The sequence below is a fragment of the Rhyacophila brunnea genome, unplaced genomic scaffold (assembly GCF_057557595.1).
Source record: "Rhyacophila brunnea isolate RB1 unplaced genomic scaffold, BYU_Rbru_1.0 scaffold_8, whole genome shotgun sequence".
Lineage (NCBI taxonomy): Eukaryota > Metazoa > Arthropoda > Insecta > Trichoptera > Rhyacophilidae > Rhyacophila > Rhyacophila brunnea.
The window spans coordinates 1,826,321-1,845,236 of record NW_028233350.1 but is presented as its reverse complement, the minus strand read 5'-3'; the positions used below and the strand labels follow the sequence as shown (position 1 = coordinate 1,845,236).

At 30.8% G+C, this 18,916-nt stretch overlaps 1 protein-coding gene across 1 annotated transcript in view; it reads right to left on the bottom strand.

Annotated features, from left to right (window-relative positions):
• Tsp2A (tetraspanin 2A) overlaps nucleotides 1-18,595 on the bottom strand; it is a 382,418-nt gene extending 363,823 nt beyond the window's left edge. Inside the window, exon 1 of the mRNA XM_085958921.1 lies at nucleotides 18,331-18,595. Within this exon, the coding sequence (XP_085815047.1) occupies nucleotides 18,331-18,438 (108 nt within the window). The 5' untranslated portion in view covers nucleotides 18,439-18,595. The remainder of the gene's footprint in view (nucleotides 1-18,330) is intronic.
• Nucleotides 18,596-18,916: the final 321 nt, after the last annotated feature.

Here is an 18,916-nt window from a genome sequence, read left to right as displayed (position 1 = left end):
GTAAGAATTTAAATGTGGTATCGAACTAAAAAGTGTGTTAACAAGAATTATTCCGTGATAAACTTAAATTTCTATAATAAGGTTAATAACAATTTTATAACTAGACCAATAAAACATTAAGTCATAACTTCCTCTCATGTAAACATTTCAATTTGCTAATTTTTGTCTTAGAAAACTTGATATTACAGGTAATAAAGTAATAACTTAAATTATTGCACTACGATTTTTGATTGTTTTACATTATCACTTGTACAGAAGTACACGCACCATTTTTTTTTATTATTTATTTTATTATCTATGTTTGTATAATATGATAAATTAATATTATAGCAAAGTTAACAAGAGTAACAATACAAACGAACAAATACAACGTTGACTGAAAACAAATTTTAAAAAAAAACTTCAAATTGTGCGTGTATTGTACAAGCGGAAATGAATGGATGCCGGATGTACAGCCCCGCCAGAGACGCCATTAGTTTTTGCTGAGGAAAAAGACGCAGGGTGGGGGGAGGAGGGTAGGTGTAGATGCAACAGACGACAGCAGCAGACGATAACGATTTCCGGTTCTTTGAGCCACCATTCATTTTCTGTTGGGACCAAATCCCTTTACAAAGCTCAAAGTTGATGTTTTAATGACGTTTGTATTAAGTTAAGAAGACAAAACATTTTTTATTCTTTATCTATATCTACTCCTTTGTGGTGTTTAGTTAAGGGAGTAATTTCGTTTTTTATTATTTATTACGAAACATACTCTTGCTTTTTTGTAAAATGTGGTTTACATATAAGTTGTTCAGAATAATTATGGATCAAGTCCATCAAAATGGATGCTGCGATATTTGGACCTAAAGCTAAAATGCCTTTTGTAAATTTAAGGAATGTTTTCACTGTATATACTTACCATATTTTGATAGTATATGGATCAATTAAAATAAATAGTCGAAATATAAAGTATATTTTAAGCTTTATTAATATTAGCAAATACCTTTTTATACTGCTGAAAGAACTGTCAAAATGGACATGGCTCACATTCAATTTGATGTCTTATCAATACTGTAGAGCTACGATTTTCATATTAATACACAATATAGAAATCTGTTTCATCTAGCCCAGGGATGGCGAACCTATGGTACGCGAGATAATTTTGCATGTCACGCGAATGTTTCATCTCGAAGAGAGGAAAAATACCTTTAACAATTTAAAAATGCGTATTCTCTTCGGTTTTTAATATTATTTTTACCAATCGATTCGCAAACGGAAATGACAAAATTCATGCATAAATGACAACGCCTTGATTACAAAATAGCAGGCAAAGAAGCTTTCAAGATTAATCTTTCATTACCTCTTTTAAAATTTAGAAAACAAGGAAAAAAATATTCAAACACTAAAAGATATGCATTCGGCTAGAAACACGGCCGAAGATAGAATCTCAAGAACTCAATGGTAATTTTAAACTTTTTTAATAGAATTCTTGAAAATATTTTTTCACGTTTTTCACAATGAAAAACTGCTTGTCACATCAAACAGTCGAAAAATATTAATTTGGGAAATTTTGGCACGCGTACGTAAAAAGGTTCGCCAACCCTGATCTAGCCACTGAAACAAAGAAATCGAATTTTATGAAAATTGGACTTGATCCATAATAATTATTGTGAACCACCCATATTTAATTAGATATTTGTATCTGTGTGAGGTTAAGATAAACTTTAATAGTTTCCACTGTAGACTTCGATCGTTCACTAATTATGTAGACCAAAGTGTTAAGAATGGCTTCGTTCATACATAATTTTCATAATAAGAAAAACGTACACTCGAACATATTTACACCTATTTATTTTGTCAGTTTATTTGCATATATTGTCCATACATAATATCTCAATTCAACAACTTCAATCGGATAATAAAATGTTTGCAGCTAATTTCCATATTATTACTTTTAAATAAAATGTATATATTTATTTGTAGGCATAGGATATTAATTTGATATCACATAAGTAAAAGTTGATAATAAAAAACTATTTATTTTAAGAAAAAATGTATAGCAATTGTAGGAAAAACTAACAACATTGCAAAAGGGTTCCAAAGTAAATGATTACATTTGCTTCAAGTCACTTTCTATTGCAGACCCTTATAATATTCAGGACGTCACTGAGATAATAATATTGAAACAATTACGTTGAATTACATATATATATATATATTATTACGTAGGTATCCTAACTAAATTATCAATAGCAAGCCCATATCGTATATTTAAAAATATCGCATTCAACTCAAAGAAAGTTATTTATTGTTCTGCATTTATCAAAACATTTTAAAATCTTTATTAAAGTGTTGTAACACGAAAAATTTACATATTTCCCTCTGTTAGTAGTAACTTATTTAAATGATTTTTATTTTGTGCAAGTTGGTACTTTTACGAGAATACTGTAATTATTTACATGCAATGCAAACGAAATACAACTTTCTTTGTATGTGCATTACACTCTAAAACAAGTGGAAAACGATCGTAATAATCGTATATAATAATAATTACACCTACACAATGGCTCGCATTAACGAGAGAAAACAACATGCTGCTTAACATATTGAAAAGCTTCCTGAACGCTACAAAAACATCAAACCATACACGTTGAAATTTACACGGTAAAACTAAGAGAAAAATTAACATGATTTTTCCAAAACATTTACGTTTTACAGCATATAAACATGATTATTAATATTTCATTTAAAAAAAAACCCTAGAATTAATTTTAGATGTAAAGGGATTAATAACAAACATATAATATTGTTTCAAATTCGGATAACACATCACTGACATATTATTTATAGGTAATGTATATTATGACTAGCGTAATAAATATGTTATACTTTCAAATTTAAATGTATGTATTTATACATACCTAACAAATTATAAATTCAAGACATTCACAATATGACGTGGAGAAATAGGCAAATATGTTACAGTTTTAACAATATGGCACATACAAAAAAAGTAAATATGACTGTAATAAAAAAGTACTAACATGACGTAAGTGTAGGACTGAATGATATAAATAGACTATATATTAAGAATTTATAAAACAATGTTTACGTAAGCTCACGCAAGTAGAATATATGAAGTGGTATATTATGTAGAGCTGTTGGTACCCTCATTTTAAAAATAATCAAAACCTTGATTCCGGAATTAAGTTATAGTTGTATACTCACCAATACACCTAACTAGTTATACCTACCAATCTAAGTATAATATGTTATTTGTTGCAAAATTAAAAAAAAACGATGAAACCTCAGAGCTCTGATATTTTTAGATGCGGAATCAAAGAATACGATTCTAAAATATTTAAGGAGATGTTTCGATTACAACGAAAGATTCCAGCACATCTATTCTTTACGGGTACGGGAGGGTAGTTTTTTATGTTTCTATTGAAGTATTATTATTATTATTATAAGATAGCCGTCTAAACAGTCAAAAATGTCTATCTCGCTCTAAAATTTAGCACGACTAATAGAGGTGCTGTTAAAACGTAGCACTTATTGTACTTACAACTAACTTATTGTATGTACCAATACTTCGATACAAAACTACCCTCGGTAGCTGCCGATAGTGACCGATATCAGTCATGTGCATGGCCTCTACAAGAAGGGGCTGACGGGGCTCTAGCTTAGTGGCCTGGGCTCAAGAGGGGACCGACTAGGCGAGTCGACCAGATAAGTGAGATAAACACACATCACAAATGTGCTTTTACAGTAAAAAAAAGTCGCCTGTGGTGCTATTTTCCATCAATAATATTTTTTGTACGACACAGTTTTTAATCGTGTATCAATACTGGACAACATCATAATTCAAATGGACGTATTGAAATATACAAAATAACACTAAATATACACATTAATTTTACCGCGTACATCATTAGGAAAACGCTACTGTAGAGCGTAACACTGCCTTTATCCTTAGCGATAGGTAGGGGGGCCCGCCAAAGATCCTAGCCTAGGGCACGATGGAGTTGTGTATATAATAGTATTATAGTATATACCAATATTATTATTTTGTTGAATGACAAGACTTTCTCCAAATCCGTTTGTCTCTAGCCGGCTCTAGCAATTTGATTCCACCAATGTTCGAGGACCGCAGAAGAGCGCGTTTTTGTGTCTTATGGCAGTCGATAAATACGGCAGCAACCATCTTGCAACAACCTCGATGTCTAAGTTCCCGCCGCAGCCAAACATTAAAAGCATGTGCTGGCTGCACTAAATCCTGGATAACAGTTTAAGTTTTCCACCGGCACTCAGTAGAATGTTGCCCGACATATGTTTGCAGTAGTTTTAAAGATAAATTACGCCCAAGACTCTATTGCGTTGGGGGGAGAATTATTAGTATGATGCTTGCCACCCCAAGGCGAATTTCATCACGACGGGTGCATGTATAATCGAGCTTCTATAGCCACGGGTGCATTATACTCGTATTAGCCATCAGTGATGCAAATACACTTTAATATTATAATTTATTATATTTGCATTTTTTAAATAAGAAAAACAACTTCAATTTGTAAATGCCAGTTGAATAATATAACATACCTAATATTATATTTATAAAATCATAATACGGTTCGGAACAAAAGAGAAATAATTGAAAAATGATTATCTTAACGTTGATAAAATTCATTTGACAATATTCAATATTTGTTTAATTTATTTTTAAAAAAATCGGTGTGTGTACTTATGTATGCGCGTTAGAAGTTATACTTCTTTGGCGTAACAAAACAAAAACTAAACTTATGATAACCTAGATTCTTCGACTAGCTCTTAATTATCTTATTCATATACACACTTAAGAAAAGGGGCCGCTTTTTGTAACGCCGCTGGTTTATTTCTATACACTTTAACTTATCTTACTAAATTATATAATTATTTCTCGTTGTTTTTATTTTTAAAGTAACATGTGTCACTCCGACGTTTAATCGTTTGAATTGCAAATGGTCGACAATAATAAATTCGTTGCCTAGACAACGGAACAATTCTATCGACTGATTTGCAGCTAACTTCATACTTTCGAGCACTTTCGTAACGGTGTGCCCGCGCAGCTCTCAATTTCACTCTCTACCAAACGCCCCAAAAGGTATAATTTCGAAAATATATTTTAAATGTACTTATATAAAAAAATAACTAAAACAGATTTAAAAAGTAAGGATAATAATAACCCAAGTTGGATATAAAAAATAAACGATTAAACAAAATATTAGTACCTACTGCATGTAATGTGAGAATGAGTTCACCTTATTATTTTATACTATATAAAATATATTTTATGATTAAAATTTTGTTTAAAAAATTCTTTCGAACGGTATAGGAAGAAAAATAATGTAATACCTAATAATAATTAGTTTTAATGCATTTTTTTAATTAAAAAAAATATTTTTTAGGAAATAGAACTATTCATAACTTGAAATCTTTTGTACTTAGATCGAATCTGTATGCCATTTACCGATTATCAAATACGTACGTTGTCAATTTACTAATCCGATCATCAGTCAAGTATTTTTTTATCTGTATGATTTTTCCACTATAACGACATATAACGATACAATATGTCAAATTGTTATTATTTATATTTCTTTGAAAATATAATAGATTACTACTACCCATGGGAGAAAATCTGGCGTGGTGTGCGTTTATAGTGAAAGTAAACTACAGCGGTCGCCAATCTTTCATCATTCTGCCACCGAAAACGGCCATAGAACCATAGATAGTAGGTATGCAATGATATAACATGTCACGTTCATTATTGTTTCTTAAATCTTATAGCACCTGTAGACATGCATGGATTTACTGTCGGCAATAGTGCTAATTTTAAACTATCATGACAATAACTGTTTACACGTAAAAGTGCTGACTGTCTCACCAATCTCATTCTTCAATAGTAAGCGAGGCGCGATGTTGTCATTTTATAGTACTATTTTTGACAGGACGTAATGAAAATCGGTTAACCTCAAAATAAGTAGCTCGTTTTTTTACCGGCAGGTTCGCCATTATCGTTCTACTGTGCAGTCGCAGAACTTACTTGAGCGCTATAGCGCCTGCACACGTGCATGGAATTACTGTCGGCAATCGTGCTTATTTTAAACTATCATGACAATAACTGTTTACACGTAAAAGTGCTGACTGTCTCTCCAATCTTATTCTTTTAGAGTAAGCGAGTCGCGATGTTGTCATTTTATATTATCTGACAGGTCGTATTGAAAATCAGTTAAGCTCAAAATGAGTTGTTCGTTTTTTTACCGACATGTTCGCCCCTATCGCTCTACTGCGCAGGCGCAGATCAAAAATAATCGTACTTGCGCGCAATAAATCATAACAATTCGGAAGATTCCAAACTTGTTTGATTTATGCACGCAATATTGCTAACTGCAGGATAATATAATATGTTTCCACATACATTTTCTTACTGTGAATAGTACATCCATGCACGTGTAAACGGGGTATTAATATCCAGAAGCTTCCAAGCTTGTTTGATTCATCCACGCAATCTTGCCAACTGCAGGATAATACATGTTTACCCATACATTTCTTACTGTGAATAGTAAATCCATGCACGTGTAAACGGATATCAGATTTTTCGAATACCTAATGAATTTTAAAATTTGAATAATGGAAACGAGAGTAGTTACATATAAATATCGGAAAATACTCCCTTATGATTTTAATATATATTTAAACATAGAAATTCGCTATTGTGTCCTAGAATGAAAAGAAAATGTCATTCATCTATTTTGTAAGATCGAAATGGAAAATATATTATACTTATATGAGAATATTGAGCTAATTTTAAGACAAGGTGAAATTATAATTTATTATTGTCAAGTAGTTCATATAACGATAAAGGTATGTTGCCAAGTTTGAAAAGGGTTTGTTGCAGTATTGCAAGTTGCAAGAGGTTGGGAACAAATAATAATTATAACGAGCGGTCTACCTGCCTGCATCTCCTGAATTGGAGTATGCCTTAATTGTCAGCAGGTGCCAAGACATGAGTACCCCGCTGCTTTAACTTGCTCTCGTAGAACATGGTGCCTCTTAATATTAGGGTGACAATATTTTGTATAAAAAACCATTTAGTATATTTATCTAAAAAAAAAAAAAAATAGTGTCATAAAAATCTCTCTTCTTGTAAAGTGGTTTTTCTGTTCAGTATGAGTTCTTTTGGCAGTACCTAGTTTTAGTTAAGTGTTAAGTATGTAGAGGTTTACTCAACTCTACACCAGACGGATTAATGTCTATACTCATTTATATAGTATTATAGACAATACGACAGTCGATAAAACAATTGCATTTTGGCCTTTTAACAATGTCGTCAAAACGTGCGCCACTCCGCGTAACATTCAACCTAAATTCAAATTATAATGTAAACCTTCCAACTCAACATAAAACCAAGAAAATACAAACACCGTGTATTATTCAACTATGTCCCGAATATACCATGTCACGCATTGCACACCAAATAACCTTCTACGATACGAACTTTAACATCGGGGCTACATCGGCATCTTTGATAACCCCCGATAAGTATGTCAAAACAAATTCTTCTTAAATATGTATTTTTTTAATTGATCTGTCTTAGACGAATTCTTCAGCATTTTAGTCACATGGCTCTAATAGGGGGTAACAGAAGAAGACTCATAATTATTAGAGTAGTCTCATGAAGACTACGATCCTTACAGTATTAAGGCAAAAACTAGAAAGAATTATTGACAAATGTTATTTAAGGCCACAATCGCTTCCTTCTTTAGAGCAATATAAAGCATTTTTATAAACTACAAAGTATTTAACATATATAATTTTGAAAAACACTTCTGAGAAAATATATTATAATCAATAGAAATCTTTTTGAAAAAAGTAAGCCAATCGAACCAGCATCATTATTCTCTATGCTACGAGGCGACATACTAATTGCGACAAATTTTAACTATTGGCCTTTTTAATACCTGCTCATCAGCGCTCTTCTAAATCAAGCTACTTTGGCAATCGGTTTTTGTTTATTAAATCAAAGTAGGTACCTACTACTTCAATTACTAACCGACGTCACGGATTTCTCCAATATTTTTATGATGTAACTTACTTGAATTTGCTAATAATTTTTAATTAACTATTTATTTTATTCAACGAATAATTCACAAGATTTAAGAATGTACCATTCTAATTATTGATTATACATAATTTTGAAAAACACTTCTGATAAAATATAATATTATATAACCAATAGAAATTATTTTTAGTGTGGTTGTAGAATAATATTCGAGTAAGAGAACCTAACCAAAACAATGCACGAATCAGGAATTGTGGTTTCTGTAATCCTCAGACTTATTTTCTCGTAGAGGCAGAGAACTACAAGGCAAGATATCAATACTGAAAAGCCACTCCATAATAATGCGAGTAAGAATAAAAATCATATACTAGGTTTTTATACTCTCAGTGGAATAATAGCACTCGATTGCTGTACTAACGGATAGGAAACTATGCGCTCACGGCGTTATGAATCGCAGCCATCTTGATATTTTAATAATAAAAAAATGGAACTATCGACATCTACGAGTGGCCTTTGAAACTTATTTAACAAATATGACGTTTTTTGTCATGCCAAGTCTCAAACATATAAGTCAACGTATATTTTCAAATGTATCAATTCATGGATATGTATAGCCTTCTGGATAAATAAGTGACAAAATAATATAAAAGGATTTTTATGATATTATCATAATGAAATGACACCCTTCGTATTACGGATGTAACTTAGGTGTAACTACTGCTACGGTATGAATTAAAATTTCGTGCAGTAAGCCAAATTACTGGTGTTCGTTAGGAAAATTGAGTTCATTTTAATTGTATGCGACGCAAGGATCACTTCACCCGGAAAAGTGTGTCATATTAAATTTATTCATTGTACTTTTAATAGTCCTAATGACATACAGCATTTTATAATGAAAAACTTGATGTTAAGTTCATACGTAATACTAAGAGAATATATTTTATTGTTATCTTACTGGTTTTAATAATAATAAGTGTCAGTGTATTTTTCATAGTGCACGTTCTTAATTAAATACTTCGTATTCACAAATTATTATTTCATAACCTATCTCTTAAATCTTTCAGTGATTATGTTCATATTTGTTCCTCTCTGTAGCGAAGGGTAGAGGTAGGCTATTAAGACCTACCACAAGTAGTGCACACTAAATTTTGTCAGACATACGTATTTGTTTTCAATGAACAAAGACTACAATTTACACATATGCGAAACCAAGCCATACTAGATAATAGTCAAAAAATACTCGTCTATCTATAAAATATCTAAAATCATGAAATTAAATTAAACATGAAAAACGTGCACAATTTTGTCTTATCACCCAAAATAGACCAAAACTTTTATGGTTTGGTTTAGACAGAGTTTAATTTATTTATAAAAACTAACCCACCATCTGTACATTTTAGTAGTTCAATAAAAACAAATGCTTATGATTAACAACGTTAATTATGCACTATTAATGGCGGATCTTAATAGCCTACCTCCGCCCTTCGCTACTAGCACTATAGTGTAAGTTGTAGGTACTTACGTCACGAAAAATTAACGGTTTTGAAATAAATGTTGACATAATATGACGAAATCAGCCGCACAACGATCGAATGGATATCTTAGTAATATCAAAGTCACAAATAGATAAACGAAATATTTGAAGTATAATAAAAATAAATTAAGGTAGATACTATTTTGATACATACGTGGATAAATATTTCATAAAATATAAATATTATATTTTATCCACCTTAATTTATTTACTGTTGATATCGCACAACGATCTATAAGAGTATCACTAAAGAAAACAGTCGATTGCATAAATCCATACAGGCAGATGATGGCGTGTTCAATAATTTTAGTGAAGTTCACTTATTTCACGTGTGCTTGCCATTCACTGATTTTTTAATAATAATAACAGTCAGTGACTTTTGTATAATGCAGGTTTTTAATTATATAGGTACTTCGTATTCACAAATTATTATGTAGCAATCATCCTACTCAGCATCAAATGGGTGACACTATTTATTGTGTTTGTTTTGTTGTCAAAACAAAACAATAGAGCGATAATTCGTCAGCATTTTCTCAATGATAGCAAGATCAGTAGGGTCTGTTATGATTTGTTAATTATGACAATATCTCTTATAATTTGTATAAATTGGAAAGATAATCCATGATTTCTCACTCACTCATCGAGTCCATCACGAGATGCACTACTATCGTCACGAGTTCTACACTCGACGAAGTCAACATTCATTCTACTGGAAGTCTCCCAGTTCATTAATATAATCAATCTCTTGATCACATCGATCTCAGCAGTACATCCGTATCCGCGATTATAATCTTACGCTGTCATTTTTATCATATTTATTATTGTATTCTCGTATCAACAATAAACTCTGTCTTCCAAACAACCAAGCAAGCACGACTCAATCTTAAAGCACCTTATTATCCCCAAAGTGGTGACCCCGACTTGATAACGACGTAAAACGACGATGAATTGCCAAAATTATTTCATAACCGTGCTGTTAAACCATACAGTGATTATGTTATGACAATCATTGTTATAATTATAGTATTATTTTTAGGTTATATTAAATAATTGTCTCCCATATTTTAAAGTATTTTCGTCGCAATCAAATGATTACATTCGATTGCGACATTCAGATTTTACTATCTTCGTGTACATTTTTATTTCAACATAGGTAACGTAAAATTTCATAACCACACCTAAAAGATAAGACAAAAAGTAAATATTAAACGTAGCATGTTCGTTTTCTTATATCAGATCATATTATAATTATTCTAATAATATTTCGACTATTTTTAAAGTAGGCAGTCATTCATTTTAAATGATATTTTAATATCATGTAAGTTTAAAATTGGACGTAAAACTAAATTCATTATTTTCAGTGAATCTTTTTTTCTTTAACCATATACCTATTAGATTACGAAAAAAATCACCAACACTGCGCAATATTAATATAATTATCAAGATAACAATGCCCAAAGAGCGCGAATGTATTTCATATTTCAATATTAATAATTTATCCTGCTAAAAATAGTCATATTAATATTATTAAGAAATTACTGCTGCTATTGGAACATTATAAGTGACATTCTAAATAATTGAACTCCGTATTTATTATTTCCTTATAGCTGAAATGGAGATAGGCGAGTACATTTCTCGCCGAAAGGCCGTCATCCAGTGGTACCTGAGGGGCATGAAACGGCCACAGGGCCGCCCTAAAAGCCACTGGATTGACAAACTGGTAAAGTTCGGCGGAAATACGTGGCAGCGAACGACACAGGAACGAGAGAGTTGGAGAAAGCTTCGGGAGGCCTTCATCCAGCAGTGGATTGACCCCGGCTGATAATGATAGTGATATTTAACCAATGTTTATCAAAACATTCCTTATAATCGTTTGGCTTAGCAATCTTGATGTATTTTTATGAGTAAGAACTCTATCTTTCATTATAATTAAATAAGAAAATATGAAAGAGGAATATAATTAATGGACATAGTAATTAGTATATAAATTACCTATTTGAAGTTATTAATATATTTTTATGACTTTTGGTTGAATGTATAAATCATATTGGCTTACTGTGACAGACAAAGCACCAGATTTGGTTCCGTCGTATTATCTTATCGAAGCGTTATTATTTATCAGTCGTGACTAGATTCATCGCTATCTAATGTGGCTGAGTAAACAAGACTGATAAGGCATTGCTAATCGATAATCAACTGTACCTGTATTGAATTAATTATTTAGGCACAGGAATATTACATGCAAAATAAATATTAACAGTTTTATTGCTAATCTTTTTGCAGTACTGAACACTTTTATTGTAAAAACTAATACAGTTTACTATATAAATTGTTGTTTGACTGGTTTAATAATATTTAACTGTTGTCTACCTAGTGTGAAAACTCTATTATAATGGTTTTGAAATGAAGTTTTTTTAATTCTATGATATTTAGGTAATTTATGTCTTAAGCTGTTATGGGCTATAAACCCATTGATCTAAAGCAGTAGTCTTTAAACTTTGTCGACTCACGAAACCCTTAGAGTTATAAGTATTTTTTCGGGGAACCTCATCTCATCCTTAGAAAAATATATCTGAAAATAATATTCAAAGTAGATCAATGTCTTACACTTTATGTAAAGATATTAATATTCAATGTTTTTATAACGAATATGTGGATGATGAGACTCCATATACCTTTTTAATTTAGCATGCATATAAGAAAAGAATGGAAGATTTCAATATAAAGCGCTACTATACTAATGAAATTACATAAGTACATTTTTTTTTGACTCGCGAGTTTTTATTTTGACCACGGAACCCCACAGAGAGGTGCTGTGGAACCCCGGGGGTCAACCAGAAAGGTTGTAAAATCTATTCATATTGTACGATTTTGGTCCGGAGTTTTCCAATGCATAAGATACTTATTTCTTGGCTTGATGCACAGTTATGTGATGTTGGCAAATTCTAAGTGTTATTGTGATTGTTTTACTTTTACCACTATACTATGGTTTGCATGCACTTAAAATGGGTTAATAATTTTATTGTTTATAATGATTGCCTTGCTTAGGGCATAGAATAGCTCAGATTTGTGGAAACAATAGATTATAATAATTAAATTTAAATTCAATTACGGCTTGCATTTGCCTAAATTAATACGGTTTATAAATAAGTAATTATTATTCTTAAATAGTCCCATGATGAGAAAGAGAGATCACTTCACTCTCATTTGATCATCGTTTAATCATCGACAAATCATTTAGTATTGTAGTATTGATAATGACATTACAGCCGAAATAGCTACCCATTCAAAAAAACCTCCTGTAAAATTACATAGTATTGGTATTACAATAAAGCGCATTCACTAGAAGGCAATGAATGCGCGTTCAAGTCCCACTCGATTAAAGTTTATTTGATATTAGTACACATTTCTAATGTGGTTTAAATTAAGTATGTTAAAAATTTATACTTATTATTTTTTTTATTATTTAAGTAATTATTCAGATAACTGAGAAGAGCCTTATTGCATCGCACTATTTGGTATATATGTATAAAAAATTATTTATTACCGATAGACATAATAATATTAAGTTTATCTTATTTATGATTAAAACAAAGTTAGTAGGTATTACCAAAGTAAACGCAACAAAACTAACATAATATTATATTATTATAAAAATATTTATGATTACATCCAATAGCACAGATAATAATACTAATAATAACGAACGCATTTTTGTATTTCATAATTTTATATTTATCGTGGCATAACTATAACTGTTAATTTCCATTTTCAAATTCATATAGAAAAAAATATATACAATACATTATTTTGATATTAATACTATCGACCCAAGGTACTTGACAGAACTTGAATTTAAATCCATTAAAATTTATATTATTTTGGTTCTAAAAACCATTGAATAAATTAATTTACTGTACATTTTGAGGCTCGAGAAATATTTAATGTTAGTTCTTAAGTATTCAATCGATTATTATTTTATAAACCATACCTTTTACATACGCAAGCATTCGTGAAAGAATTAAAGTAGAGTGGCATAGCCACCACAAAAATGTTAAATAACTAACCATCCAAAGAAGTTGCTGAATCGCTCCCGCTTGTACTAAGTAGTTCATTTATTATTTACGAAGGCAAAACAGCGGTACGCGGCGACGTCTTAAACACTTTACTTGTACTGCGTCGCGACGCTTACGACAAGCATTCTCAAAATATTATAAGGCATTTTTATTTTCTTAAAAAAAACTGTGTTTTAATACAATTACATCTTTATGTAATAACAAAACTACCTCGTAAGAAAAAACAAGGGTAGTATTCTTAATAAATTTAAATAAAACCAGTCATGCAAACTTCTTTTTGGAAGGTCCCCTAAACATATGCCTGTGAGAAGAACAGAAAATATAACTCCAAAAATGTAATTAAGTCTACTCACGGATAGCTGAATGAGTTACGGCAGTGGCGAAGAGTGAAAATAGGATGTTAAGATTTGAGGTAAATAGTCCGTAATAAACTTTGTCAGTCATACATATTTTTTTTTTTATTGAAATTGAAGTCAAAATTTTACAGATGGCGTTGGATAGTTTTTTTTAATTCAATTAAGCACTGCGAAAACCAACCCATAATAGATAATAATCAAAAAATATTCGTATATCTATAAAATAATATCTAAAATTATGCCAGATATTTTATAGATAGTATAATATTTTTATCTACTATGGTTTAGCTTAGGTAGTGAGTGGTTAATGAATTATAGATAACTAACCAACAACATGTGTAACATTCGTATTCTTAATTCAACGAAATGTAATAATTAGTATGAATGAAAAAGTGTGCAGTATTTTGTCGAATCGACCATAACATACTAAAACTATTATGGTTTGGTTTAGGCAAGGTTTAATTGATTTTGAAAAATTATCCAACACCATCTGTAAATTGTAGTACTAGTTCAATAAAAATAAATACGAATGACTGACAAAGTTTAATGATCACTATTTATGTCGTACCTTAACAGCCTACCTCCTCCCTTCGCTACTGAGTTATGGTAGCATAATTATGTACCCAACTTGATAGTATGATATTAAATATTAAAGTGTACGGTATTTTAATCGATAAACCGATTCCAGTTATAACATTATTAAGATGACCACTTTTTGAAGATATCACAACCGTAATCGCTATCAATCAAATAACTATATTTTTGAAAATAAAATATATTTATTTTATAATACGACTTGAATATTGTTAACGTTCTTTCGTTCCTTTGGAAAAGACTTTGCATTAAATAAAACAATACGTTTATAAAGTGTAGTAGGTGCGTATCTAATAAAATTTGACTAGCATCGAACATCTGTTACGATTATGTTAGTACTATTGATTATAAAGCAGATTATCTCTTGTTTTGCAGAATTTGAAGTGCCTCAGTTAAAAAATAATTGTACGAAATAATTCGCATGGATTATATGATGTATAAATGAATCGATAGGTTAGAGGTAAGAGAACCGAAAAATGAATGTTATAATGACTAGGGTTTTTTCTAAGGCGTAATATTATTATCCTTCTAATACATAGGTTTTATTCTATTATTATATATATTTTTTTATAATAAGGAATCTAACATTCTCAAAATAACAAAATATTTAGTTTCTATCTTAGGCACAATTAAATTACGTACATGACCCGTATCTAACCTTAACTGGTTTTGATTATATTATTATTAAATTAAATGGATTAGGGTCGGTATTACGATAATAATTTAGTTTTTCATAAAAATGATTGTATTGCATCTAACGCCGCATTTAGACCAAGCGCGCGAAAATTTGTTCTTCTCCCACTCCAGCGAAATTCTTATGCTCGCTCAACGAAAAGCGAGTGAATTTCACTGGAGTGGGGGAAGAACAAACATTCGCTCACTGTGTCCAAATGCCACTTAACATCTAATAAGCATAACCATGAAATTGACCTCCAAAAGCCTTACGAAGTACTAAGCAATAGAACACAAAATATTTAATTCTGGCCAAAAATAAAATTAAATTTATAAATGGAGGAACATAATAATTAGCCACACATCAATGCAACTAACCGTCCCAATCACCTTGTACGAAAAATCAAGGGTATAGTTATTTACATAAAAAAAATCTTTTCTCTGAAGTATATACGACAAAAACAGTGCATAACTTTTTAGTTTTATTAAAAAGGAGAACTTCGTTTACATAAGTTTATTTAGATATTTGAGTCGTCGAGTTACAAAATCAGCTCTGGTAACTTTTTTTACTTAAAAAAAGCCACACAAAAACAATTTTAACTACATTTCTATTATAAATTTATTTTATATTTTCATTTACTGATGACAAATATAAAAAATTCCCAAAAAAAATGTTATGTAAATTATAAAAACGGATTTTCAAAAAATCTAGAACGGTTTTTGATACTCAATGACATGTATAATGTAGAATTATGGTACAAATATGACTAAGTATAATATTATTATAAACCAAGTTTAATACAAAAGAAAAATATTTACTATCGTCAAACTTTGACAACAATAGGATTCCTATATTACCATTTACGAAGTTAATAATATATACGCTATCATTTTAAGTGGTGTAGTAAAAGTTGTCCCTTTAAATAACTGATACTTAAATATTCCAAAATGGCCATCACGAACCACAAAATACAGTTCATTTTGTATTCTTGAAGAAAAGTGTTAATGGTTTATATCAGCGACCAAGTAAAAACACTAAATTATCTACGTATTAATATTAACGAAGATAATTCCGCTTGGTGGTGGTTTGAATTGATTTTTTTGTTCGTTAAAAACTTGAATGTTGTAAACTTAATCAATATGCGAATGTTAAGGCTATACTTCAGCTGAGGCGTGGTCTAAAACGATCGTGACTACGCGGCGCGCAGATTGTGCTAACGACGCGTGACGAACAAAACATAATTTGTCATAAAAATTCAACATGTGTCCATTTAATGTTATGTTTATTGTTATTCATTGACATGTTTTGGTTTTCGAGTAAATACGTAACTATTTTTAGTCATCTTTACACGACGTCATCACAAAACAAATTGACGTGCTCACAGGTCGACTATCGCTCTCCGGTTGGTAACGCGTCCGAAATTACGTTAATTATTTGCCGTTTCACTGAAGTATGCTCTTAATAATTTTATAATTTATTATTACTCGTATATTTAAATATTTGAAATATTGTTATTTTCATACATCATATCATTAAATTTAACATCTCACAATTTAACGCAAATTAAGGTAAGTAAATATATTATTATTAATCAAGATAACTTGAAAAAAACTAAATAATGTACTTACTTATAATGCAAGTTTGTGTAGCAATAAAATAAAAAAATAAGTTTAATAATAAAATAAACTAGGTAGGTATATGTTATTAATAATTAATTATTATTCTCTCTGGCTAAATTAAAAATGCTTTCAATTATTTTTTTGAATTCATCCAATCAAGATTAATTTTTAACAAGAACTGAGATTAAAAAAACAATCCCAGGAAAACGGTTTGTTACTAAAGCATTTTTTGAACGGAACCGTTGTTAGAGCATAGACAAAGTTTAAATTAAAAATGTAAATTTTTGTGGAGACTGAAATGCGTGAGAGAGCAACATCAATTGTCTATCATTTTTAAATTGAAAGTAATTAAAATTGTAATTTTCCCAGATATAAAAATTTATTTTCGTCAACTCTGCTGGATTCCGTTTTTACATTTTAAAATTAGGTACCAGAATAATTACAATACCTATACATATTGTTTTATACGTACCGAATCTTTTTAATGTAGAAAAAATAAAGAATATTTACCAAAAATAAGGAACATTAGTAGGTATTGTCAAACGTAAATAAAGCTAGAAGCTTTTTTTTTATTTTAATTATGAGCTATGTACGTATTAGGTAAAACACAATTGTAAAATTGAGAATTGTAAAACAATATTATTATCTTTCAAAGTTTATCTCTCCTGATATGACGACATCATTCACTTACGATACTTTAATACAGCACCAACCTGAATGACTCATTAATAAAAACGGCGGAAAACTTAAGTGTTTTGAGAATATTAAGAATCATATTATTAATATTAATTACTAATAGAATTGTATTATTTTTAATATAATTATTAAGTAGTTTTGGTAGAGTAATAAAAATGGTTTAGAAAGAACCTATGGCTAATATAATTTTCGTACAGTTTAAATATAATCATTATTAAGTGTATCGTATGACTCACATTACGACAGTCTACAAAGAATAATTATTTTTATAGGTGGTATACTGAGCTTCGAAAACAGATATTTGCGATGGATACTGAGTGTGCGGGTGGTATGACTTTAGGAGCAACGAGGAAATAAGAGAACGCACCAAGCAGCCTCTCATCACGCTAAGAGGTGACGTTGGACATGGCTCGGCCACGTGCTGCGGATGCCAGAAGAGAACCTCAACCTGGCTGGCCTGTTCTTCAAGCCAACCGGATTCCGCCGTCCTAGAAGGCCGCTAAATACTATCTATAGAGTGTATACGGCGGAGCTACGGGATGCTGATTTGACCTGGAACGAAGCATGAAGACTGGCGAGTGAGAGGGATTCTTGGAGGCGCCGCGTGGTGTCCATATGCTCTAATTAAGGGGCGGATATGGCCGAAAAAGAAGAATACGTAGTAATAAATACAGTTGAGGTTTAAATGTGATAGAAATCACTTACCCATAGCACAATGTTGAAGCAAAACAAGGTGTACTTGATACAATAAATATTCTTTTCAAGTTTTCCGACCCCTGCTCCTGCTCCCAGACCCTCACCTTTGGAACCCATGTTTAAACAAACTGTGAAAAACTAACGCACTTTAAAGAAAAAAGAACAAACATGTGTAACATACACCACAACTTTCTTAATCCCTTATACTCGATAAGGGCAGTAAGTAATCGTTTTTTATATGATGTGTGATCGAAACAAAGACCCCGGTATGACTAACGATTTTTTCATCGCTATAATTATTTCTATATACGAACAGTTTTGTTATCTTCTTATCGACCTGTTATCATCGTTATCATCCAGGTATTCAGAGATAACACAGGTGAACGGAGCAATTTCGTGATATAGTATGAATATTTTTACTAGGAATATGCGTCATTTGGGAGTGGCTTATTTCATACAATATCGTCGTCATTTTATACCACCGTTTATTGCAGAAAACAAAAAGGGATATAATTTCATAATTACTTATGAATTATGAATTACTATGAACAATCACAATTATAAAGACTGTACTTTGTTTTAAATCATTTACTAA